We start from the raw sequence: 27664 nt of genomic DNA, 5'->3' as shown, positions 1-27664 counted from the left end.
TTCAGCAGCCCAAGCGCGATAGGATTGATGTGGCTGTTTTTGACAATGATAAAAGGCAACACGAGAGGCTACCACATGCGTTTGCTTTTGAAAATAGATAGACAGAAGTGAGCACATTTCAGCAAAGGTCAGAGATGCAGGATCCTTCAAAGGAGCCAATTGCGACAACAACCGATACATTTGAGGCGAAATCCAGGAAAGGAACAGAGACTTACATGGTTGTTCATCCGTGACATGAAATGCCAAGAAGTGCTGTCGAAGACATTTTTCATAATCAGACCAGTCTTCCGCCGTCTCGTTGTAAGGAGGAAAAGGAGGTACAGCCAATGACGAGAAATGCCCCGCATTTGACGCCGCGACGAAATCGCGAATCGCCGCTGTTAGAAGCGTTTGCTGTTCAAGGAGATTTTGCAATAGTTGCTTGACAGTAGCCATGGAACCCTGTGGGTCAACAGTGAAAAGGAAAAATCCCATCCTCGTTGCCAATTGTTATAACGTCAAGTTTAACAAATAGATTTCAGAATGACACAACACATATAAGTCACAGAGTAAGTTGACAAGAAAGACATGTGTACACGTTAGCATTCGAATGAGCACTTGAGTCCCAGTGTAGCGGCCGCTGCTCGGCTGGCCGCTTAGGTGGCGCAGCTGCTGCATGGCTGGCAGACAGTGCCACACGTAGGGGACACACGTAATTGCGCGGCGGCGCTTTGAATGATCGGCGAGTCACAACAATGATAAAATCATTAAGCCCTGTCATATTCCCCTTGAAACTTCACTTTTTGACATTTCAGTCCCTCTGCTGGGATCTTCTTCAGGACTTCACTAGTGTACCTGGATCACTTAACACTGTTGATAGATAGTGTCATGTTCACTTATAAAAAGCTAGTTTCCTGTGCTTCTTCAGAAAAGTTGAGGCAGTTGGTAAATGCCTTTCAGCTGCTACTGGTGGCCTGTTGCCATTGGGTAAATACTGAAAGCAGATACTGGTAGAAAGGTGGAATCCAAAATATTATTGTTGTTGTGCTACCTCAGCTGTTTCCTGTTAACTATTTATGTTGCCATGAAGAAGGAAGCCTTTTGCCATCATTTCTATTGAAATTTCACTCATTCTTCATTTCTTTTAAGTGCTTCATGGAGTTTTCATCTGTAAATATTACTTTCTTTGGCCAGCATGCATATGTTCTTAAAATCTACAACCTAGTCACATTCTTCTTGCTGCTCTGCTATCACTGATGGGGTTGGCTTGTTGGAAAAGTAGTTGTTTGATCCTAAAAATGAAAAAAAAACAGTATTTTGGTTTGTCATATAATTTTCAAGTAGTATTACATGTCTTTCAATTTTTATGAAATGCTACACAAAGAATGCTGAGCATTATTAGACCAAGATTCTAAGCTTGTTCAAATACTATATTACTGAAACTTCTAGCATGTTAGTAAATGTAATGGCCAGCTGTGGGGTTGCCCAGCTTTATGAAGAAACTAATACACATTTAGAGCCTGTTCTAGTTGTAACAGTAATCAAAGTGCAAAGACATATTATACGAGCCCTTTGAAATTATGTGCTTGTTTGCATTGGCTATTCTACTTGAATACATAGAACTCCGTTGAGCAGTAAGCATGCACATAATAAATAAATTGTTGCTGTTGTTGTTGTGGTCTTCAGTCTGAAGACTGGTTTGATAAAGCTTTCCATGAAAGTCTATCATGTGCAAGCCTCTTCATCTCTGAATGACTGCTGCAACCTACATCCATTTGAAACCACTTACTCTATTAGTGCCTAGGTCTCCTCTATGATTTTCACCACCCACACTTATCTGCATTACAAACTGACTATTCTTTGATGCCTCAGGATGTGTTCTATCAGCTGATTCCCCCCCCCCCCCTTTTTTTTCAGTGAAGATGTACCATACACTTCTTTTGTCCCCAACTCAATTCAGCACCTCTTTGTTAGTTACTCAATCTACTTACCTCATTTCCAGCATTCTTCTGTGGTACCACATCTCAGAAGCTTCTATTCTCTCCTCGTCTGTACTGCTTATCACTCATATTTCACTTGTGTGCTCCAGAAAATACTTCATAACATTTAATCTTATATTGCATGTTATCAAATTCCTCTTGATATGTTTTCCTTGCTATTACCACTGCATTTTATATCCTCCCTACTTCAGCCATCATCATTAATTTTGCTTCCCAAATAGCAAACATCTCTACTACTTTTAATGTCTTATTTCCTAATCTAATCTCTTCAACATCACTTCATTTAATTCAACTACATTCCATTACCTTTGTTTTACTTTTGTTGATATTCATCTTATAATCTCTTTTCGAGACGCTATCCATTCCACGTAACTGCTCTTCCAGGTGCTTTGCCATCTCCAACAGAATTACAATGTTATTGGTAGACCTTAAAGTTTTGTTTCTTCTCCAACTTTAATTCCCTTTAAATATTTCTCCTTGGTTACCTTTACTGCTTGTTCAATGTATAGACCGAATAACATCAGCGATAGGCTAAAACTCTGTCTGATTCCCTTCTAAACTACAGCTCCCCTTTCATGCCCTCTAACTCTTATAATTGCAGTCTTATTTCTATTTAAGTTGTAAATAATCTTTTGCTCCTTGTATTTCATTGTACTACCTTCAAAATTTCAAAGAGTGTAGTCCAGTGCTTTTTTGCTTCCTGAGGCCTGTGAGTATTTCCCCTATATCATACATCTCACACAATTGTGTAGAGGTTTTTTCATGGCTTGCTCTCCCAAGGATCTCAATAACTCTAAGGGAATGTCATCTACTCCAGGTTTCCACTTAGGTCTTTCAGTGCTCCATCAAATTCTTCTCACAGTATCATATGCCTCGTCTCAGCTTTATCTACTTCCTCTTCTCTTTCTATAATATTACACTCAAGTTTGTTTGACTTATAGCACCCTCTTTATATTCATTCCACCTTTCAGATATCTCTTCTATTGTTTACTACTGGCTTGCCATTCATGTTCTTGATATTCATACAGCTGCTTTTCTTTTCTCCTTTTCATACTATTGAATTCTAGTCACCCATCATAAATAAATTTTCACCTCCCTTAGCTGTCTGAATAAATTCCCTTATATCATTACACATTCTTTCAATCTCTTCTACATATGCAGAGCTAACTGGCACATAAACTTGCACTACTGTGATGGGTGTGTAACCTCCCCCTCACTTATTGACCTTAAAGACAGTAAAATTTGAACCGCATGTACCTAATGGAAATTTGCAAAAAGCAATCGTCACCGAAGTTAATCTGTCAGTAAAGAAGGAGGAAAGGGTTACATCTAACTGAAAGGAAAAATGCAAATGAAACTGGTGGAAATTAATTTAGAAAAGGGGTAAAGTTAATAAAGAAAGTAAATGTGCGGTCATTACGTTAACAATTAGCTGGCGTTAATTAGATATTTGAGATTTGGGGAAAATTACGGTCGCCAGTCCTATGGACAACTACTATAATAACTGAAAAAGAAAGGTTATTGTACATATAATGAGCACTAAAAGCGTGGCAACTGGAGGTTGACACATGTTGTGTGAAAACTGAATATTTGTCAGAAGCAATAAATTTCGCTACACTCTGACTTAATTTAGCAAAAGAATTAATAAAACCGGAAAATTGAAAGTTAATTTAGTGAGTGAAATTAATAGTGAGCTTTGTTTCTGAAGCACTACGAAATTCAGTAAAATAATGTTAGTCTTGGGCTACCTCAACAATCATTTCAAAAGCTACTTGAAGCTATGCAATTTAGAAATAAGAGATTTAACTTTGAACTTGAATTAAATGATTCTGAACAATTAACATTAGTAAAATTTAGTACATACAAACTGAGCTGCAGTCACAGGTAAGCTAAAATATGGTAACAAAACTCGCACTCTTAATTTGTGCTTGTGTAATCTAAATATTGTAGCCAGCTATGAATACCTTAACTGAACTTTGAAATTAAAGCAGTGAAATCGAATGATATTACTTTAATGCTGGCGTTTGAATTTCAATGACACTCGGGTTCATTCCAGAAAAGGAAGGGACCCTGCTTGGTAATGCAATTGGGACAATGAGCATCAAAGGTTCATGCTAAGTTGCTGTAATTTTGTGAGGCAAATGGAACAATTTTAAAAGCTGAGGTCTGCCATACAGTTCTAAAACTTTGTGCTTCCAGTCTTCCTTGTGGGTTGATTGAAGGTTTGAAGTCGTCGGTCGAGGAGGTGGCAACAATCACTCATTGTTGGCCGTAGCTGTTGCAGAAGCTGGATGTTGGTGCGCCTTCTTCTCGACACAGTCTCCAGCCGAAACGGGCTCTTGATGTGTGCCAGCTAACGCTTCCCGTCCGCAACACCATGTCAGAAACTAACATAGCAAGTCGAGCGCAATTACATGCTGCCAAACCCCGAAAGCGCGGCAGCTCACGAGAGCGTCACACAACACACCTCTCCACCGCCCTACTCCAGCCAGACTCTGCTCTGCCCGCGCTCCACGCGACAGAGTTAACACTACCAAAGATCCTACACACTTTGGTTCTTCACACGACCTATCGATGTAACCGTTCAATAGCATAGTTTTCCCTAGCGTAAAAATACAAATAGTATTTACAAAACAAACCAATTATATATATTTTTTCCCACGTGGAATGTTTCCCTCTATTATATACACACACAAAATTCAAGCTTTCGCAACAAACTGTTGCCTCATCAGGAAAGAGGGAAGGAGAGGGAAAGACGAAAGGATGTGGGTTTTAAGGGAGAGGGTAAGGAGTCATTCCAATCCCGCGAGCGGAAAGACTTACCTTACGGGGAAAAAAGGACGGGTATACACTCGCGCATGCACACACACACATATCCATCCACACATATCCATCCACACATATCCATCCACACATATCCATCCACACATATCCATCCACACATATCCATCCACACATATCCATCCACACATATCCATCCACACATATCCATCCACACATATCCATCCACACATATACAGACACAAGGAGACATATTTAAAGACCAATATGTCTGCTTGTGTGTGTGTGTGTGTGTGTGTGTGTGTGTGTGTGTGTACCCGTCCTTTTTTCCCCCTAAGGTAAGTCTTTCCACTCCTGGGATTGGAATGACTCCTTACCCTCTCCCTTAAAACCCACATCCTTTCGTCTTTCCCTCTCCTTCCCTCTTTCCTGATGAGGCAACAGTTTGTTGCGAAAGCTTGAATTTTGTGTGTATGTTTGTGTTTGTTTGTGTGTCTATCGACCTGCCAGCACTTTCGTTTGGTAAGTCACATCATCTGTGTTTTATATATATATATATATATATATATATATATATATATATATATATATATATATATATATATATATATATATCAGAGGGAAACATTCCACGTGGAAAAAATATATCTAAAAAGAAAGATGATGAGACTTACCAAACAAAAGCGCTGGCAGGTCAATAGACACACAAACAAACACAAACATACACACAAAATTCAAGCTTTCGCAACAAACTGTTGCCTCATCAGGAAAGAGGGAAGGAGAGGGAAAGACGAAAGGATGTGGGTTTTAAGGGAGAGGGTAAGGAGTCATTCCAATCCCGGGAGCGGAAAGACTAACCTTAGGGGGAAAAAAGGACAGGTATACACTCGCACACACACACACACACACATATCCATCCACACATACAGACACAAGCAGACATCTTTAAATATGTCTGCTTGTGTCTGTATGTCTGTATGTGTGGATGGATATGTGTGTGTGTGCGAGTGTATACCTGTCATTTTTTCCCCCTAAGGTTAGTCTTTCCGCTCCCGGGATTGGAATGACTCCTTACCCTCTCCCTTAAAACCCACATCCTTTCGTCTTTCCCTCTCCTTCCCTCTTTCCTGATGCGGCAACAGTTTGTTGCGAAAGCTTGAATTTTGTGTGTATATTTGTGTTTGTTTGTGTGTCTATCGACCTGCCAGCGCTTTTGTTTGGTAAGTCTCATCATCTTTCTTTATATATATATATATATATATATATATATATATATATATATATATATATATATAAGGAAAAAATTTATAGTACAATAGATGGAAATAGGAGGATATCCATTTCTGGCATTACAGGTGTTGTCTTTGTGTCTGTTTTGGCAAATATAATTTGTTCACTGTGCTGTTTATAGTAGCATACCTGCATTCCTATTTTCTCATTCATTATTAGGCCTACTCCTAAATGACACCTATTCGATTTTATGCTAATAAATGTGTACTGACCTGGCCAGAAGTACTGTTCTTCCTGCCACAACATTTCACTAATTCCCACTATATCTGACTTTAATGTGTCTATTTCTCTTTTTAAATTTTCTCACATACCTATCTGATTAAGGCTTAAACATTCCACACTCAAACGTGTAGAATGCCAATTTTTTTACCGATGATATCTTCCTCCGTAGTCCATCCCAGGAGATCTAACCTGGACATCAAAAGAAACTACTTCCCCCCCCCCCCCTCTGGGCAAACATTTTGTCCAGGAAGATGCCATCACAATGCAGAAGAGCTGCATGCTCTTAGGAAAAAAATAATGGCTGTAGTTTCTTCTTGCTTTCAACCATTCATAGTATCAGCGAGTGGAGGCCGTGTTGGCTAATGTTACAAAGCCAGAACATTCAGTCATCCATACTGTTGGTGCCACAACAAATGAAAATACTGCTGCCTGCCTTCAGGAACCACTGATTAGCTTGGCCCCTCCAAAGACATTCCTCTGCTGGGGTTACACCTACAGTACAGCTATCTGTATCATTGAGGCATACAAGCCATCCCACTCAGCAAGGTCCATGGTTCACAGTAGAATAAAGGAGGAGAATTTGTTAATTTGTAGATCGAGTACAGCAACAAGAACAGAAGTGTGGAAAGAGAGAAGAGACATGTGGAGCTTGTGGAAGTGGGCAGTGAAGTAATTTACAGGATGGCGAGGCAAAGGGGCGGACATGATCAAAGATATGTGGAGGAAATGAGTAGCAGAGATTGAACCTAAGAGAATTGCAAGACCAAAGAATGTGTTAGAGGGAAGTGTCTACATCTACATCTATATTCCTCAAGTCACTTTATGGTGTATGGCAGAGGGTACTTCTAGTACCACTGTCTAATCACCTTTCCCTGTTCCACACGTGAATGGCATGTGACAACAATGATTGTTGGTAAATCTCCACATTAGTTCTAATTTCTCAGGTTTCCTCATTTTGGTTGCTTTGCAAGACATTTGGGATGAAGTAATATGTTGCCTAACTCTCCTCATAACATGCTCCCTTGGAAATTCAATAGTAAACTTCTTCCTGATGCACAATCCCTCGCCTGTAGTGTCAGATACTGTAGTTTGTTGAGCATATCCATAATACTCTTTCTCCCCGGTATGGCTCCCAAAGTGATGAGAAATATTGAAGAATTGTTTGCGTAAGTGCTTTGTAAGCCACTTCTTTCGTGAATGAATTACATTTTGATAAGATTCTTCCTATGAATCTTATCTGTTTTTCCTACTACTTGTTTTATGTGGTAATTCCGCTTAAGGTCGTTCTGGATGGTTATTGTTGGATATTTTACTGTAGTTCCTGTTTCCAGTAATTTGATACCAATAATGTAACTGTACAGTAGTTGATTTCTTCACCTATTTATGCGCAATATGTTACCTTTAGTTACATTCAGGGTCAACTTCCAGTCTCTGCACCATTCATCAATCATATGCAGGTCTTCCTTCACTTTGCTACAATTTTCTGACATTGCTACCTTCTCATAGACAACCACATCATCTGGAAACATCCTCATGCAGCTTTTGACATTATCCACTAGATGATTTATGTACATGGTGTATCAAAAAGAATCATCAAATTTGGCACATCTGTATTTCTGAAACTAATAAACATATACAGTGAATTTAGTTTTCTGATGAACGTGAAACTCAATGTGCTCACCTTGAGATGCACAGTATGTCAATCTGGTATTCAAATTGAAACCACACTGGAGCGAGCATATCTTGAGTTACAGCTTCCACAGCTGCTGTTATGCGATGTCTCTGTTCATTCATTGTTGCTGCTAATGGAGGCACATAAACAGATTCTTTTACAAACTCCAACAAGCAATAATCACATACAGTCAGATCTGGTGACCTTGGATGCCAGTAATGTAAGGCTGAATTATTTGGTCCAGTGCAACCGATCCATCATTCAGTAATCCTTTTATTTAAAAAATCCCTCACTTCCAAATACCAGTGTAGTTGTGCCCCATCCTGTTGATAAAGAAAGTCATTTGAATCAGCCTCCAACTATGGGAAAAGAAAGTTCTCAAGCATATTGAGATATGTGCTTCCTGTAACAGTGTTCTTGGCAAATAAAAATGGACCATACACCTTTTCCCGTGAAACTGCACAAAACACATTAAAGTTTGGAGAGTTTCTCTCATATTGTACAACTTCATGTGGTTTTTCTGTATCCAATATTCTCACATTATGATGGTTCACCTTTCCATTTAAATAGAATGTTGCATTGTCACTAAACACTAAGCACGGAAGAAAACTGTCATCCTCCATTTGGACAAGAACGTAATTACAGAACTCCACATGTTGTTGTTTGTCACCTTCACAGTGAGCTCGCAGTAACTGAATTTTGTAAGTTTCATGTGTAAACTTCCATGCAACACATGCCAGGTGGACATTGGGGGCATACTGAGCTGTTGAGCTGCATGAAGAATGGTTTCTGCGGACTCCTTGTGGAACTATGGTGGATGCGTTCGATGTCTGTGTCAGACACTTGGGACAGCCCAGCAATTTGCCTTTACACAAACAACTTGTTTCTCAGAATTGTTCATGCCATCATCTAATGCTCTGTACTGTGGGAGGATCCACATCATACCTAGTACAAAAGTCACGCTGAACAGTTATTACTGACACACACTGTGCAAAACATAGAACACAAAATGCTTTCTGTTGTCCTGACACCATTTTACTAGAACTGAAGGGCGTGCACACAGCTGTAACTTAGCGAGAACCAAGTAAAACCTGAGAACTTTCTCTTTGCAACAGTATGTTATATACGCACATATCTCAAATAACATAATAGTTATGATTTTTTAAAAATCAGATGCTTCTTTTTGATACATCCTGTATATTGTAAACAGCAATGGTCCTATCACACTTTCTTAAGGTGTTCCTTACATTACCTTACACCTTCCAGTTTTGTTCCATTAAGGGTGACAAGTTGTGCTCTATCTGCAAAGAAGTCCTGGATTCAGTCACAAATCTGGTTCTGGTACTCAGTAAGCTCATATTCACTGCTCTATTCATTGCATGTTTCAGTCACACAATACATTAGGCCCCAATCCTGAATATCACCTTGTCTTGTGATCCATCTAATTCTGCCCACTGAAAGTTCCCTCCACATTTATGCCACTCTTCACACTTTAGCAGAGTTTACTGGACTATGTAACCTCATGTGCACTGTTTTCTAGTTACCTCCGTCAGTCCTGTAACTCTGTCAACTACTGTTACTTGTATACCAATGCACAACATGTTACTACCTATCCAGAACCTGGGAGAGCTGTCTTTGAAATCATTTTACTGTTCTTTTGCTCTATGATCCTCCTCTGAAACCCTCCCCCCACATAACTCCCTCTCCCAAGCCAGTTCTCCCTATCACTTGTAACTTTTACTGTGTCCAGGAAATTTGTTTGTTCTCCCCAGAATTTTCTGTTATTGCATTAATGCAACTATAATTTATGTTGAAAATTTTTCTCTTGATGCAATAAACAAGAAGTTAGTAATAATGTTTTAATGAAGATGTTAAGAAATTTCTGTAGCAATTTGTTGAATGTTGTTATGTTGTATGTGGGTAGGTTTTTCTTTTGTACTTGAAGCCAAAACTTTGTACAGACTACTTTTCCATCCTCAGTTCATTATAAAAGGTGTTATTGTCATCTAAAAAAGATGTTTTCAACTTTTAACACATCATCTATGCTGTTTATTTTTAACTGCTTTGTCATCTGACCACTCACTAGTATTGGCTGATTGATATTTTTATTGGTTCAGTTTTATCATACAGAACAGTTTGTTAATTTCTTGTTTTGTGGGTTATTTGTACAATTAATCATGATGATGTGGAATGAGTCATTTTACATTCACTGTACTCAATCTATGTGAAAATGGTTTTCTTATTGTCTAATTTTTTTAGTACTGTTGTGAGTTAATAATTCCTGCCCAACACCTTTTACACACTACAAAATCAGAAATTTTTCTATGGAATAGAAGGAGTTGTTAAGGAGAAACTGTTTGTTTTCAGATTTAACTTCTCTGTCTCTCAAACATTTTACATCATTGAGTGAGTGCTCAAAGCTTTTGGAAGCAGCATTGTGCACCCTTTTGGTGTTAAAGACCATCTTAATGTGAAGTAATGAATCTCATTTTTTCCTGTAGTATTGAAATTATGTACATGATTGTTCCTCTTGAACTGCAGTGGATTATATACAACAAACTTCATGAGACAATAAATATGCTGTGAAGCAGTAGTCAAAATGCCTAACTCCTTAAACAGATGTCTACAAGAGACCATGGCTGAGCATCATATATTATTCTTACAGTACATTTTTTAACAATGAAGACTTTCTTTCTTGAAGTTGAGGTACCCCAGAACATTATTCCATGTGACATTATTCAGTGAAAATATGCAAAATATATCAACTTACTGATTTGTCACATGCCAAGATTTGAAATTATTCTAAGTGCAAATGTGGCTGAACTAAGTTGTTTTAGCAGTTTAAAAATTTGCTTTTTTCAGTTTAAATTCTCATCAGTGACGACACCTAAAATTTTGGCATTTTCACCCTGGATATTATTTCCTCAATGTGTTACACTTGTCAATGATGCAGTACCTATAGATGTGATGAACTAAATATCTTTTGTGGTTTTTGGGAGTGAGAGTGAGATCATTTGCAGAAAACCCATCAATAATACTTTTAAGAACATTATTTACCATTTCTTCTGTTGCTTTATATGTGTTTGAATTGATTACAATACTAGTGTCATCTGTAAAAAGGACAATCCTAGTTGTTGTAAGTTAGACAGTAGGTCATTTGCATATATGAGAAACAATAGTTGACCAAAGACTGAGCCTTGTGTAACCCCATAAGTGATTTGTCCCTAGTCAGAAGAATCTCCCCTACTTATGTTGGTTGAATTATTAAGTAAAACTTTCTACATTCTTTCAATTAGACATGACATTATCCATTGTATTGTTATACCATTAATTCCGTTAAACCTCAGTTTAGCCAGGAGAATATTGTGATTCACACAGTCAAATGCCTTAGATAGGTCACAGAAAATGCCAACTGGTGCTATTTTCTTATTTAGTCCTTGTAAAATTTGGTGAGTGTATGTGTAAATGGCCTTCTCAGTTGAGCAACTTTTCTCAGATCCAAACTGTGGTTTACCAAGGATATAATTGTTGCTTAGTTGGTATACTATTATACAAAACATGACATCAAAATTTTGGAAAATAATGTTGGTATTGAAATGGGTTTGTAGTTATTGACATCTCTCCTATCACCTTTCATATAGAGGGATTTAACACTGGCATGTATCAACATCTCTGGAAAAATGCTCTGAGTTAGTGATGCATTACATATTCCAGAAAAGGTAGTTCTTATTATAAAGGAACAAGCCTTTAGTACTCTGTTGGAAACCCTATCAAATCTAGATAAACTTTTATTTTTGAGAGAATATATAATTTTCTGAATTTCAGAAGGAGAAGTTTAAGTAACATTCATTTTTACATGTTCAGAAATTCTTTCACACAATAGAAGCAGTTCTTTATTAGAAATGCCTCTGCTTTCATTTTAAATATTGGATATGTTGGGTTGGGTTCTTTGGGGGGGGGGGAGACCAGACAGCGAGGTCATTGGTCTATTGGATATGTATGGTAGCAATTCTTATTTCCTCTGGTATCTTACAGTGTAGTACAACAGCAATGTTTATTATGCTCCTCTCATAGGAGTTACTTCTGGAATTTTTCTAGATTTTTTTAAAAGAAACTTAACTGTGACACACGTCAATGATATGATATTACATCAGAAGAACTTTTTTTTGGAGTGGAAATATTTTTGCTATTTTCAGAACATCTTGAAAGATACCAGTTTCTAAAAAGAGGTTGGAAATTTTTAACAATACAATTGCTATGTTATTAGTACACGTTTTAATATGAAGTCAGGTACTTCATTAAGGTCACTTGACATTTTATTGCTTAATGATTTAATTTTACTTATAATTTCAACAGTATGTATTTCACACAGAGAGACATCCAAGACCACTAACTTACTGGTACTGGATAAACATGGAACTGGTCCTTTATAGTTTAGTTGAAAGAAATCTTCAGTTATTGGAGTGAAGTATTCACTGATTTGTTTCATAGCTGATGATTTTGGGCATGTGACTTCTGACTCCTCTAATGACAATGACACATTCTTTCTTTATGGGCTGAGCTACAAGTTTCTTCCTTTATAACTGTCCACATTAAAATGGTCTTCCAGAGATATGAGGTCGTGAACGAGACATTCCACTGAAAATATGCGTCTACTGTTACTACGTACTAGCACACTTTTTTGTAACTATTATGGACTTTAATAGCTAAAGTTCTTTTGTTAATATATTACTGCAGCTAAACATCTTGAGAATGAGACTCAATCAGAATGTGGTCAAATAACTTGTAGAATAAATACCCACCTCATTTTCAGTAAGAATGTGACATCTTCATCTAATTTGGGGATGAATAGGTCCATAGATTCTACACTAGCCAGCAAAGACACTATTTATTAATATTTCTTCTTCATTTATTTTCACAATTAAACTGTTACATTTAACAAAACACAGCAATCTGTTTTTCCACCAATATAGCTTATTTGTGCAAAATTTCTCAAAACAAGACATACTATGCATGATGTGTAGCGTTCAAGTGCTGAATAATAACACAGACAACTAGTATTTCCAGACTGACTGCTCATTCTAGAATGACTTCAGATTCACTGATTTAGCATTCATGCAGTTCTATATAATATAGCATTGTTTTCCACATTGTTTTAGAAGTTCATTAGTCAAAATAATTAGTGTAATGATATCTGGTTTCTATAACAGTGCAAATTCTTAGAAAAATTGTATCTTTTTATGGTTACAAAACTCTGAGAACCAAAATAGTTACAAAAGAAATTTTATGTCATCCTGAAGTCAAATTTAGAACATCAAAATATGCCATGTCACAAAATTTGTTTAGAAATGCAGAGTTAAAATTGTACATCAAGAATAATTGCACCTGGTGAATTTAATTACGCTATTGGAATTCACTGCTGACAATTTGTTTGATGTTTAATAAATTATGATTTTCTACAATTGGTATGAAATATGGACTTTTGATGACTAAATGTAGCATTTGCGATAAATTTTATAACATAAATAAAAGCTAATTATAACTTTTAGAGATACCAATTCTTCTTGAATATAGGCTTTTGTAAATTGAAATCTATTGGATGACCAATTATCGTAATGTTGTGTTTTCATACTGTAGGTTGCAAAAAATGTTTTATTATATTATAGACAAATTTGAAAAGTATGTGTTTTCAAAAATACTTTAGTGTATAGCATACTTATGTAGAAATCATAAAACCCATACTTAAGATCAGAATCAGAATGAATGTTATCAAAATTGAGATGGACTTGCATCTTTCAATTAATCCAGGGTGGAATCATGAGGCCTAGTTGATTCAGAAATCCCAAAATCTTGGTTTACTGTAACATGCATCTCAATTTATTTGATGGGTTTCCTATCAAATTGTCATTCTGTGTAATTTTAGCTTGGCTGACTACTCCATCATAGAGTCTTTTGTAGATTTAAAGTAACCTGCAAATTCTAGGATAACTCCATATCTTCTACAGCATTACTTCAATAGGAAATGCTGCATTAAAATAGTAAAGGAAGATGTTCCGAAAAACCATGTCCATACTATCAGCATTGTCCTCAATGGAAATTCTTTTCCAATTTTGCCTAATCAGCTACAAATTAAAAATTGTTGTCTTTATAGAAAATTCTTTTTTTTGGCTACTTTTCTTCAACTGCTACTACTTCTTGTCATCTCTATACACAGTAGCTGTGCCTCATTAAGCTATAACCCATGCTCACTACTACACTTGTGAATTTGTAGCTTGTGTCTGTGATGAATGTCTGCTCAATGATGGAATTTGTGCATTCTGTTGATATTGATGGGCAGTATGTTGTGGGGATTGTACTGAATGTGTTGTTCATATTTATCAAAGCACCTCTTGTACTGATGTCTTTTGAAAAATTGGTGTTGAAATCACCACAAAGATCTGGCTTCATATTTAATGTTCAGTAGTACCCTTAGTCTGGCCATGAAGACTGGCAAATTTCCACTTGGTGCTCTATACATGTTAATACTTATTAAATTAATTTCTTGCAGTTTAATAATATAAAGTTTGAAATCTTTATTTATTGGGTCAATACAGCATTTATTGACACCACAGAACTTTATCTGCCCTTTTGCAAAGACAGCGCTACCACTTTGTTTGGAGAACTCTCTGCTAAAATGATTTGCTAATGTATATCCTTCTATTGACGTTAATTTTACTTCAGCGTTACATAGTTGATGTTGAGTAATGAAAATTATATCCATATTTAGTTGTATTGGAGTAGTGCTTCCAACATCTTAATTTTATTCTCAAGTGACTTAATATTATGGTGTAATAAAACAAAATATGGGCATTTAGACACTTTTGGTGAAAACTTTTATAGTTCTTTATTTAACATCAATTCTAACACAGCTTTTACCCTAATAATCTTTGGTGTCTTTGTTGTGTTTGGCTTCTGCTTGCTGATGGCTGTCAATAGGTGAGTTAACTTCTGGAACTTGTAAAAGTTTTCCTTCATACACCTGTGTACTTCTCAGTTAAATTCACATCATAATTTGTGTCTCAATGATTACTTGATTGTTTCCTTGTGTCCTTTTCAGTTTAAGCCACTTGGTAATTTGCATGTGACTGATGATTTTATTGTTTGCAACTCATATAAAACACATTGTGATATGCATTTGTTTGCTACTAATATTCCACATTGTTCCTTGAAACAGAAGTACATATTTTATTGACTAATAATTCCTCTCTTTCTGCATTTGAATTAAGCCCGTGAACCATATGGAATGTTTGCTAGCTGCTTGTGTTTTTTATATCAATATAGGTTTAGCGTAAGTGATTCATCAGGTTTTGAAGCACTGTTTATTTACAAGTATATAATGTACAAAGGTGAATGATACTAGAAAAGATACTCACAAAGTTTCTGATACATTCTATAAATATTAAATGTGTGCACCCTTGGTCACCCAGAACACAGCCAAACTGTGGTCTAGTTTTGTCCATATGTTCACTAGCATGTTTCCATCAGTGTACATCACAGCAGCAGTGATGGGTTCCTGCAGTTCTTGCAATGTTGTTGGCATTGGAGGTGCATAAACTTTGTCTGTAACATAACCCTACAGGAAGAAATGACATGAAGATGACTGGGGGGAGGGGGGAGGGGAGTGGAGGAGGGGGCCCATGGCAACAGAGTAGCATCACCCAGATCAGCGTGCACTATCCAGCAATGTGGCAGTTCTCTGTTGAGAAAAGAGTGGACAATTGTTCTCCAGTGAGGTGGAGCTCCATCCTGTTGAAAGATGAAAGACAAGCAGTCAGCAGTCATTTGTGGCAACAACCACTGCTGCACTGTATCTAGGTACACAGAACTTGTCACCATCTGCTCAATCAAAAAAAAAGGGGCCATATACATTTGTCTTGGATATGGCATGGAACACATTCACTTTCCATGAATCCGTTTTCAGTCCCACAAGGACATGCAGCAATTCGGTACCCCATACTATCACATTGTGATGATTCATATCTCCTGATGGATAGAAAGTAGCCTTATTGCTCAGTGTCAATGTCCCTGCAAAGTCATCATCACCTTCCATAGTCTGCTGCAGTCAGATACAAAACTCCAATCCAGAGGACTTTTTAAATTTGGTGAGTGTATGTATATTTTCATGTATCACCTGTTTTTTTATGTCATATACTTGTCAATAACAGTGCTTTGGAACCCAATGAGACATTTAGACTAGCCATGTGTTCTTAAAGCAAGTATGTTTTTCAGTGATAGAGTTGTTTGCAATACTAACTTGGCAGTTGACAGATGCCCAAAATGTTAAAACGTGACCATGTGAGATAGTCATAATGCATACATTTGTGTGAATTAAATTATTTAAGCACTTTTTCATTTCTGTAGTAACCAGATCATCATATATATAGTCATTTTTTTGTTTCAGTGGACTGTTGGGATGGTGCTGATGGTGAACCAGTTATTTACCATGGATACACACTGACTTCAAAGATTTTATTTAGAGATGTGATCACAGATGCCATAAAACCATATGCATTTCATTCCTCAGAATACCCTCTTATTTTGTCTCTTGAAAATCACTGTAGTGAAAAACAACAGGATGTTCTGGTACAAATTTTAGTGGATGTTTTAGGAGGTAAGGAACTAATCCATCAAATTTTGTTTTGTAGCCTGCTAGGTAAGGAAGAAGAAAATAATTTAAAAAATGGTTTAAGTGAGAGAATATGTTAAAGATAGACAAAGCATTTTCATCAACTCGAGAAACAGAATATACTGCAAGTAGCACACAGTTATACAAAATAGAAGATAACTTTAGTTTTTGAAAGTGGTACGCAAACATGAAAAATGTACAATGTCAAGAGACCTAAACCTGTTGTAGCCAATGGCTTCTGTCAATTAAGAGCCAGAAGAATATGCACTCTTTGTGTTGTTGTGCTCTTCAGTCCAGAGACTGGTTTGATGCAGCTCTCCATATTGGCCTACCCTCTGCTTGTCTCTTCATCCCTGCATAATTACTGCAAGCTACATCCATATGAACCTGCATAATGTATTCAAACCTTGATCATCCTGTACAGTTTTTACCTCCCCCACCCTTTCCCTCCCATGGCCACCACACACAGTTACCTCTGTTACCAAATTGATAATCCCTTGATGTCTCAGGATGTGTCCTGCCAATTGATCCATTATTTTAATCGGATTCTGCTATAAATTTATTTTCTCATTAATTTGGTTCATTTCCTCTTCATTAGTTATATGATCTACCCACCTAATCTTCAATATTCTTCTGTAGCACCACATTTCTAAAGCTCATCTTCTCTTCTTGTCTGAACTGTTTATTGTCCATGTTTCACTTTGGTACAGGGCTACAATCCAGACAAATACTTTTCGAAAAACCTTGCTGACATTTAAACAAACAATAGATGTTGACAAAGTTTTATTTTTAAGAAATTTTATAATAATCAAAAGCACCAAGATAATGCATCTGTATTTATATGCCGCAAGCAAGCATAACACATTTATATATGTTGAATGTACACTGAGTATGAAATCAGCTATCACTGTCAAACTCACATATGAGGTTGCTGCCGTTTCATACAGAACTGCACTGGATGTCTTCAGAGGTGCTCCTAGCAACACTGAATCGTGCCAACTGATGAGTCAGATGTCAAAGAGCAACACAAATACTGTGTAAATTGGGCATGGATGAGTTTACATGTGATCAGCAGAGATAATCCTTATCAGAGGTGAAGCTTATGAATTTTTGCCTGTCAAGGATAAAAACTTATCTATCTCTCCACATGTAACTAAATTTCATGGCTTCTTCTTTTTTGTTAAAATTATCCCCATGCTGATATATTTTGATGACTTCTCTATATAGCTGTGGATAATAGTTCATCACTGTAGGTAAAACTTTGGTTTCAGAAAACTTCAGTTCATGATTTTCTGACTGAAGGAAATCACTAAATGAAGTTTTCTGAAACCAAAATTTTATTTACAGTAACAAACTAATATCCATGACTATATAGAAAAGCCATCAAAATATATAAGCATGGGGATAATTTCAACAGAAAACAAGTAACAATGAAACTTAGTAATATATGGACAGTGGCTCTGAAGAATCAATAGATGAGTTTTTATCCTTGACAGGTGACAATCGATAGTAAGTATTATCTTTGCTGATAATGTTTAAACTTGACCATACCCATTTTACATAATATTTATTTCACTCTCGGAAGTTCTACTCATGAGTCAGCAAGACTCAACATTAGTAGGGGCACCTCTGAAGATGCCCAGTGCAAATCTGGACAAAACATCAGGAATCAAAAATTTTATTGGATCATGGGCATACAATCCGGAAGACTCACCAACAACCAAGATGAAGGCCTTCATCATATTATCATGCATGAGAGTTACAAAGATTCTGAATCATTTAATTTGGTAGCTAAGTATTGCTTCTTAAGATTTAAAAGCCAGTTTTTCCAAGGATGTAGCCTACAGCTGCTAATACAATTTTTTCTTTGGGAATATCACAACAAAACTAAACTGCATTCTACAAAGGAAATCCAATACTTCCAGTACAATAAAAAATACTCCCTGTTCACAATGATATACAAATCACAGGTAAGACATATAACTAATGATTCTTTGTTGTATAGAATAGAAGTTTCTCTTTAAAGAGAGGTGAAAAAGTGAGAAGCAGAAAGGTGAGATTTATCATCCTCCTGTTTAACTTTTCGCATTGGAAGGGGCATAAATAATTGAATAACTACACAAATGTGAACTTATTTGCCACCTGAGATTTGCTACATGATGGGGCAACATTATTAGGAAAACTGAGAAACATTTTTTTCAAAACTCGATAAACACAAAAAAGTAAATTTTTCAGGAAACATATTTTTCAAATATCACACCAAAATACTAATCACTTAGACAAGATAATTTATCATTTACATAGCTTTTGTAGGCATGATTTCAATTGTGTGTTTGACTTTTCTAAAATTTTCATTTTTTTTTTTCAGAATAGAGGGGCAAAGTTTCCAAGCTTATTCAAAATCAATAATTGCGATGATGGAAATTAAAATTTTTGTTAATATATACATTCAAATTGTTTTTTTCCCATTTTTTATCTTTACCATTAATTACAAAGAAAGCTACTTTATTGTTCATTGTACATAGAATCTCAATAATGTATTGCAATATTACACTTTAGTATCATACTTATCCATAAACGTTTCACAAGTAGAAGTGCAAAATAGCAAGAAATGCTATTGAAATTCAACGCAAAGTACTGGCTACAACAATACTAAATTTAAAATCTATTGATCACTTTCAGTAATGTCCTAAGTCTTTTGCTCCTTCTGGTACATTAAAATGCCACATAAGTTGTACGACATACTTTTTCTTTCCCTTGCTGACCATGTTGTTCTTTATCAAGGTGGTTGGTTTCCTCACATCCTGGCTGCATTTTCTGGATTTCCGTACCTCCTCCTCTACAGGACTTCAATTATAAGTGTCTGGTACTGACCTTAATACCTTCTTCTTAGAATTTTCATAAGCCATCACTCACTGAGCAGTTATTTTGAAAGGCATTTTAGACTGTATCATTTTTACTGCACTGGACTTGTGACCTTTGGCTTCCCAATATTTATTTAGTATCTTGGCAATGCCATGTTGTTCCAGCACTTTGAAGTATTGAGTCAGTGGAAGAATATCTTCTCTTTTCCGGTCGTCTTTATCCAGTGTACTAAACATTCTCTCAGGAATATAGCTGTGACCATGAAAAGGGAAATAATGTACCAGCTTATTAAATGTTCAGCTTTCTAGCATGAAGACCATTATGGTGCACATGATTATTTTTAATTTGATGGGTACAGAAGTCTGCAAATAAATGAATTTCAGTTGGACAATTTTCTGGCTGGAATGCCCCAGTGTTTCTGAGGAAATCCAGTAGAGCAAAGGCTACTTGGTCGCACCCTTTTAGTCCATCTCTTTCAAGCTAAGTGTAAACAATAATCCATTCCTTAGTCTGTGCACAAGAATGAATCATAATGCACAAAATGTATAGCCAAACCTGTCTTGAATAGAATACTAGAATGCTTCACCAACAGAACTTTAGTATTGCTAATTCTATTTTACAGTATATCAAAACATGCTTTAAGCGCATTTGGATTTTCGTCTTTCATTATTGCACAGAAATTTTTTGCATGGAGTTTGTGCAACCTGTGGCTTGTTATTACTTGATTATCTTCCTCCAAACCTTGTTCCTTTTGAGAGTCTCTCTTTGAGTACCCCTGATATTGCTTGAAACATTGCAACACATATAAGTACTGTCTGGCCATCCTTTTTCCCTGTGTTGCACTTTATCGATACACTATTCTTCTTTGTTGTTTATTTCTTGCTGTTCCTTCTCCCTGACAAAGCTGGCCTGAACTGTACAATAATCAGGAATTAACTTCTATTATTGGTTCTGGCAGCAATTTTTTTCCAGGAAACTCTCTCTTATTATCTTTGACAGTGACATCCTACACTGTTATTCTCCCTTCAGTTCTCTCAGAAGCAAACCACAGTCTCTATTTATTGACTTTTTCTTTAATTGGCTAAGAACAATTATCAAGTTTTACAAAAACTCAGAGTTTTCAAACCTATAACAACAGAAAAATTAGCTTTTGACAAAACCGTTTCAACAGGTTATGCATAGCAGCAAGCTTGATTTGTTAGTATAGAAATCTTGATTTTGAACAACTGAGCATTTATCTACTTTTGAGAAAATGCTTCTCAATTCAGAGCTTCACAAGTCATTTCAGTCATTTACTATTACAGTAACTCAAACATGTAATACATTGATTGATCTAGAATTAGAGTTGAGAATTTCATAATGTAAATCTTCAGCACTTTCCAAACATTTCAATGTACTGCGCTTCTTGTAGAGGTGCCAGATTATTATGAATAATATGTTACTATCTATTTTCAACCTGAATGTCACCATTTTCTTAGAAGTTGACATTGGTACTGGTTATTTGTATGCTGCAGATATTATTATTAATGTATAACATAGTAACAGGTTGCATGATCATATTGAACTGGTGCTGTGTTCTTGTGTAAAGAAAAGTTAATTAAAACCACAGATTTATTCATAGTATTTGTAGAATTAATTATTTGGAAAATACATTTACCTTTCAGAGAGCTTATATATGGAACCAGTTGATGAAGAAGGAATGCAGTTCCTGCCATCTCCTGAAGATCTGAAAAACAGAATAATTGTGAAAGCTAAAAAGTTAAAAGCTTCTGATAGAAGTGATGAAGATGATTCTTATAGTGAGGATGATGATATGGAAGATGATGATGATGACTCCGAAGCAGACTGTAATAATAAGATGGAGACAAAAGGAGCTCAGGTAATGAAGGTATTCAACACTTACACATCCATATTACTAATCTAAGAATTCAGTCTGTGAACGTTATATGTAAGTGTCCCTCTCCCCTATTTCCTTACATTTCCCCCACCGTCTCTCTTTTGTGAAAGGATCATAACACATTTTCTGTTTTTTTTTGTGTTAAGGGAACAGTGGTTTCTCCCACATTATCCAACATTGTAAATATTTGCCAAGCTGTTCACTTTCATGGCTTTGAGAAGACTTTAACTCAAGGTAAGATAAAGTCTACATATTTCAACGTTATGTTGTTGTTAATTCAATAGTGCTTACCTCCGATATAATGTTGGTTGTCGAATATAATTACATTACATGTTATACAGCCTACTACAGAAGAAACTTGACAATGTAAGTTGCAGTATTCAAAGATTTAAACTTACTGTCAATAATTAAGAGAGTTTTATGTAAAAAGTAATCAGTTGGAATTCCTGATGATTATTCAATATCACTTTCAGTTTTTTGAGAGTTTAAGCATCAGATGGTCTCCAGTAAAATGAGTTCATATATAACATCAATCACACAAACACTTTATCAGTACAGTGAGTGAATGGTTTTCCACAGGTCCTAGTAAAGGTTACATTAGATTAGATTAAGTATTCATTCCATAGACCCATAAAAGAGGGAATCCTCCTGGGTGTGGAACATGTCAGATAAACACATTACAAAAATGTAATTAGAAAAACTTGAGTTTCATTAATTTTAATGATCCTCAGTCAATAAACAGTAAAATTATGTATATGAATTTAAATTTAAACTTCTAATATTTACAGGTTTAATACTTACATCTGCTTTCATTAAATCCATCATTCAGATATTTGCTAGTTTCTTGGCTATTACAACCAAGTATTGTCAAAAATTAAAGTAAATTACTCATTTCAGTGATCCTCAGTTAAGAACAGTCAGATTATGTACAACATTTACAATTAAACTTCCACCATTTACAGACTTAAGACTTACATCTGCTTTCCATACATCCATCATTCACATAGTAGGTAGTTACTTGGCTGTTACAACCAAGTATTGTCAAAAATTAAAGTATAATAAATTTTCATTAAAATGGTCTACTGCACTTGTTGAGAAACTCATGGATGGAATAGAAGGAGTTGGCCACCAAAAATTCTTTTAAATTATGTTTAAATTGTGCTCCAGCTTTATGACATCAGAGATGCACACTGCCCGTTTCTCTCATCTTCTGTACCTTCTGAAAACAAATGCACTGCAGAGAGACTACAATAAAGTTGTGGAACAAGATTTGCTGGCTGAGCTGCTATCAAGAAAGCGTAGACACATTTGCAAGAACTTTAATAGCTTTACCTATTATTGGGAACTAGTTAGGTCCTATCAGGCACCAGCATTTGAATTATAATCTATAATGACAATGTGTGTGTCAGTGTTTTATATGCTTCCTGGTTCTTAGTGAGTAGTGATATGTTTTTAACAATCAGACCTTATTTTATATCAACAGCTCCCCATTTTCATAAGAACTGGCAAGTTCAAGACTGTAATAACGTTTACTATATTTGGTATAATTCATTTCTTTCCAGGGATTTGTAAGGTACATTGGTGATATGTATTTCTACATTAAATTGTACCGTCTACATTAAATTGTACCAGTACTTTATAAGTGTGAACCCCTCAGTTTGGTTTAATATTATTCTTTTTGTTTTGGGTACTCTTCAGCATACTTTTGAACCTGTTGTATGCTTGCATAAATTTTTTTATTTCTATTCCCCAAGACAAATCAAAATAAAAATAAAATTTTGAACTATGGCATGGATTTTCCAACACCTCTGCAAGCCCCATGTAATAAATGATTTATCAGTGATAACAAGAAGTCATTTCATTTTTGCATCATAGTGTTAATGTATCATGTAAGAGAGGGTAATTATACTGAAAGGGAAGATATGGAACCACTTTCTTTGTGGGGAAGGCAGTGATTTGAAAAAAATACAAAAGCAACAAAGTCACAGGACACGCTCGAGCTTTTTGTGCAGGCTATCACTGATACTGTCACTACAGTAGTGATATCCAAAATACAGAAAAGTCAGATCTGACAATATGCATGGGTCTCACCTCTGGGAGGCTACAGATTTTGGACAGTGCAATATTAAGAATTGGAATACAAAACATATGGACTAGTAATATCAGGGCAAAAGTGAAGACCAAAAATGGAAAAAGGTCAGTTTGCAATGGAAATGAACTCAAAAGCCTGTGCTTTAAGAGCTAAGAATGTGTCAGCTTTTGTTGTCTATAGTTGGTGTGTTTATTTTGTGTCTTTATTTTGTAAAGAAACATTTCATGGTACTTCCATGAAAACAGTTTACTGCTATTATTATTTGTTTGTTTAGGTTTACTTTTAGTACTAGTTATAAATTTTCTGTTCTATTTTGCTTCTCTAATACCAATATAGTTGTTATTTTGCTCTTACTTCACTATTCTCACAGGATTTTGATTCAGATTGTTAATCTACTGAGAAATTATCATTTTATTATATATATGAAGACAGTAACTTGTTCTCGAAAGAACGATTACTGTTGATGACCGTGCAGCTTTTCCCTGGAATAAATGATAACTAACTGAAAGCCTCAGCTGCCGACAGGTGTTGTTGATATACCTCGATGTGGACAGCTCAAAATGTGTGCCCCGACCGGGACTCGAACCCGGGATCTCCTGCTTACATGGCAGACGCTCTATCCATCTAAGCCACCGAGGACAAAGATGAATAGCGCGACTGCAGGGACTTATCTCTTGCACGCTTCCCGTGAGACTCACATTCCCAACTGTCCACAATTCTATATATGTATTGTACCTTATAGACATTTGCCCACCCACTCATTACTCGCGCACGCTTTGTCGATTCCCGTAAGAGTTTGGGCAACCTTGTAACGTCTTCGCTCGGGCGTACGTTAACTCTTTAAAGCCTGTACTATGGTAAGTTGACGGGCTTCACCTTATAAGAAAGGATTTTAGTAAATATGTTGACTGCGTGTACCTGAATGGAGGCACAATCGGACTTACTCCCACTCAGTAACAACAATGATACGTCAAGCAAGTCTAAAGTGCAACTACACGTTAGGACTGGCAAGAAACATACACAGCAGATGCTACCAATTGTTAATAATACGGTCGCCAGCCTAATTAGGCATTAAGTTAGTTTTTTTTTTCTTGTACAAGTGGATGTACATACAAGCCTAACAACACGTAGTAATACTGCATTATATGGTAAATTTTAGAACCAGAAAAATCTACTGAACTAAGATTTTCCTTTTCAGTACTAATTTGGACAAGCTATAAATATACAGCATTACACTATAATGATTACTACAAACTGCGTTTTGTCTATTGATCCGACTGAAATCGGGCATAGGTTACCCTAGAAATAACACTTTTGAAACACGCTTACAATGTCAATTTTAAGAAGGGTAAAACACTGATAAATTTAGGTTTTATATTGACTTTAACTTTGCTGGTCAAATCAGTTCAGTACACTTCAGAATTTAAATGAATAGAAAAGAAAAGGGGGGTTGGGGGGGGGGGGGGGGACCCTGAAACTGTAATTGTCACTGTATTGAAATTCTTTGACTATTGAATTCATTAAGCACTCAAGGTTTCCAATATATGAATTACTACTCTTTTTGTCTTATTTCTTGCTTATTTAACTACCATTATTTTTGTCTCAAATTAATTATACTTCATTACTAAACCAATTTCAACATTATCTTCCAACTTTGTCACACCTATGTTCTTTACTTGTATATTCATTAACAATAAAGTTCCTTAAAATTCATTCTAGCATAGATAGGTCTGCAGGTAATTCTTATTAACATAAACTTTAAATCTTCATTTCGGGACACTCGGATTGCACAACATGTGGAAAGGACCCTGTCTAGGTTAGTGATGAGGATAATTAATTAATAGGACAATTCTGGTAAAAGTTAAGTTGTTATTGAACAGTCAGGAACAAAATTAACACTGGTCCACACGAATACAATTCTAAAGATTCAACCTGTTCGTGTCGATGCGGCGGTTGGCGGGCAGCGAGATGGCGAGGCGCAAAGCACACATACAATCACAGCTATGGCTCTTGATGTATCGGCACTTTGCTTCTTCTTAGCGTCGCAATCCTTTTCAATTTAGTGCCCATAGAATATAGCCATGCTGTATAGTCGTCGGAAACGGCACATCCGAAGCTCAATGAAATCACGTTTTCCAGGAGAGCCTCCTCGATCCAGAGCGTGTTTCTCAGACCGATGCCCAACTCCAACTACTACTGCTGAACCTGTTATGCCGTGCCGCGCCCGTGTGCATTTTCCCGCGCTCGCCTGCCATCCACCTTTTACCGCTCCCCTACAGATAGGGTACTCACCAAAGGTTTTGCATTCCACATATCCTAATACATTGCCTACGTATGGACCAGGTGCACAATTACAATTTTAAACATGTTACAATAGATTCAACATGGGTTACACTTCAATTCTGTTATAGCATTGCTTGAAATTTGACATAAATATTAATACTTGAAAAAAGAGACAGCATTGGTCGTATATTTTTTTTATACTATTGCAAAATCGATTTTCTGTCACTGAGTGACCATCTTCAGTGCTATATTGTATAACTTAAATTGGGATGCACTGTTGTCACTATGCTTACGGCGATCACATAGACTCAGTGACAGAAAATCGATTTTGCAATAGTATAAAAAAAATATACGACCAATGCTGTCTCTTTTTTCAAGTATACCTGTTATCTGGTCATTGTGCACAAGACAACATGGAGTCGCCTATCAATAAATATTAATATTTACATCGAAAGTTGCTTACAGTTTCTTTAACATAATGACACGAAAAGAAAAAGAAATGAAATCAAAACATTGCTTACACTCATTTATTGAAAATCAGAAGAAAAAATTATTATATGTACAGTTGTTGTTGTTACAATTTGTGTGCATTCGCACAGACGAAGGTCAATGGCTGGGTAGCCTTTAACTATATATACGAAGACAGTAACTTGTTGTCGAAAGAACAATTACTGTTGATGACCGTGCAGCTTTTCCCTGGAATAAATGATGACTAACTGAAAACCTCAGCTGCCAACAGGTGTTGTTGATATACCTCAATGTGGACAGCTGAAAATGTGTGCCCTGACCGGGACTCGAGAACAAGTTACTGTCTTCGTATATATAGTTAAAGGCTACCCAGCCATTGACCTTCGTCTGTGCGAATGCGCACAGGTTGCCCAAACTCTTACGGGAATCGCCAAAGCGTGCGCGAGTAATGAGTGGGTGGGCAAATGTCTGTAAGGTACAATACATATATAGAATTGTGGACAGTTGGGAATGTGAGTCTCATGGGAAGTGTGCAAGGGATAAGTCCCTGCAGTCGCACTATTCATCTGTGTCCTCGGTGGCTTAGATGGATAGAGCGTCTCCCATGTAAGCAGGACATCCCGGGTTCGAGTCCCGGTCAGGGCACACATTTTCAGCTGTCCACATCGAGGAATATCAACAACACCTGTCGGCAGCTGAGGTTTTCAGTTAGTCATCATTTATATCATTTTATTTATTAGTAGCTTAATCTTGCATGGGAAACTCTCCATTCCCCCCCCCCCCCCTCAGATTTAGTGATAAGAGGCCCCCATGGACAGCCCGTCAAAAACTAAACACAGATTAAGCATGAAAACAGGAAGAAAATGTACTGGACTATGAAAAAAAAAGCAAAATAGAAACAGTGGATGGTCCAAGAACATGAAGTGCTATATAGAGCAGCTGGGCAGAAAAATGATGTTGTGGTTAAGTTGTTACAGTATTGGACTACCAGTTGGGTGAGCCATGTTCAAACCTTCCTGAAGCATTTTTATTGTTTTTTTCCCCCTCTTTACTCAAATTTTTGTCTGTGTCGTGATGTAATATCTGCAGCAAGGTGTAAGGTTGACAGTTGATCCTGCATAACTACCCTATTAACCGAAAGGAAGCTGCTTTTGAATGGGAACTGCAAACATTTGTTGACAAGACGACAAGTCAACCAAATCCTCCACCGGAAAATACGTCTGGTGTATCATACATGGCATTCGTGATAGTATGTGTGTCATTAGATTGGAATCTCTTAGTAACGAACCTAATTTGTATGACTAATAAGTGAGTGAGATATGCCCTGCTTGCATATTGTTTGTACGAATGAGAATGTGATCACTCCCAACGAAATGATGAAAACATAATAGTTTGTCACATAAGGTGCAACAAATTAATGCATAAGTTTCACAATCACACAGTTTCTCTG

General features: G+C 36.5%; 1 protein-coding gene across 1 annotated transcript in view; it reads left to right on the top strand.

Moving 5' to 3' along the window:
- LOC126248248 (1-phosphatidylinositol 4,5-bisphosphate phosphodiesterase eta-2-like) overlaps positions 1-27664 on the top strand; it is a 551756-nt gene that overhangs the window by 461294 nt on the left and 62798 nt on the right. Inside the window, exons 9-11 of the mRNA XM_049949098.1 lie at positions 16385-16594; positions 21139-21353; positions 21518-21605. Of these exons, the coding sequence (XP_049805055.1) occupies positions 16385-16594; positions 21139-21353; positions 21518-21605 (513 nt within the window). The remainder of the gene's footprint in view (positions 1-16384; positions 16595-21138; positions 21354-21517; positions 21606-27664) is intronic.

Source organism: Schistocerca nitens, chromosome 3, assembly GCF_023898315.1.
Source record: "Schistocerca nitens isolate TAMUIC-IGC-003100 chromosome 3, iqSchNite1.1, whole genome shotgun sequence".
NCBI classification, from domain to species: Eukaryota; Metazoa; Arthropoda; class Insecta; order Orthoptera; family Acrididae; genus Schistocerca; species Schistocerca nitens.
The sequence above is the reverse complement of the archived record's forward strand: the minus strand, read 5'-3'. Positions and strand labels throughout refer to the sequence as shown.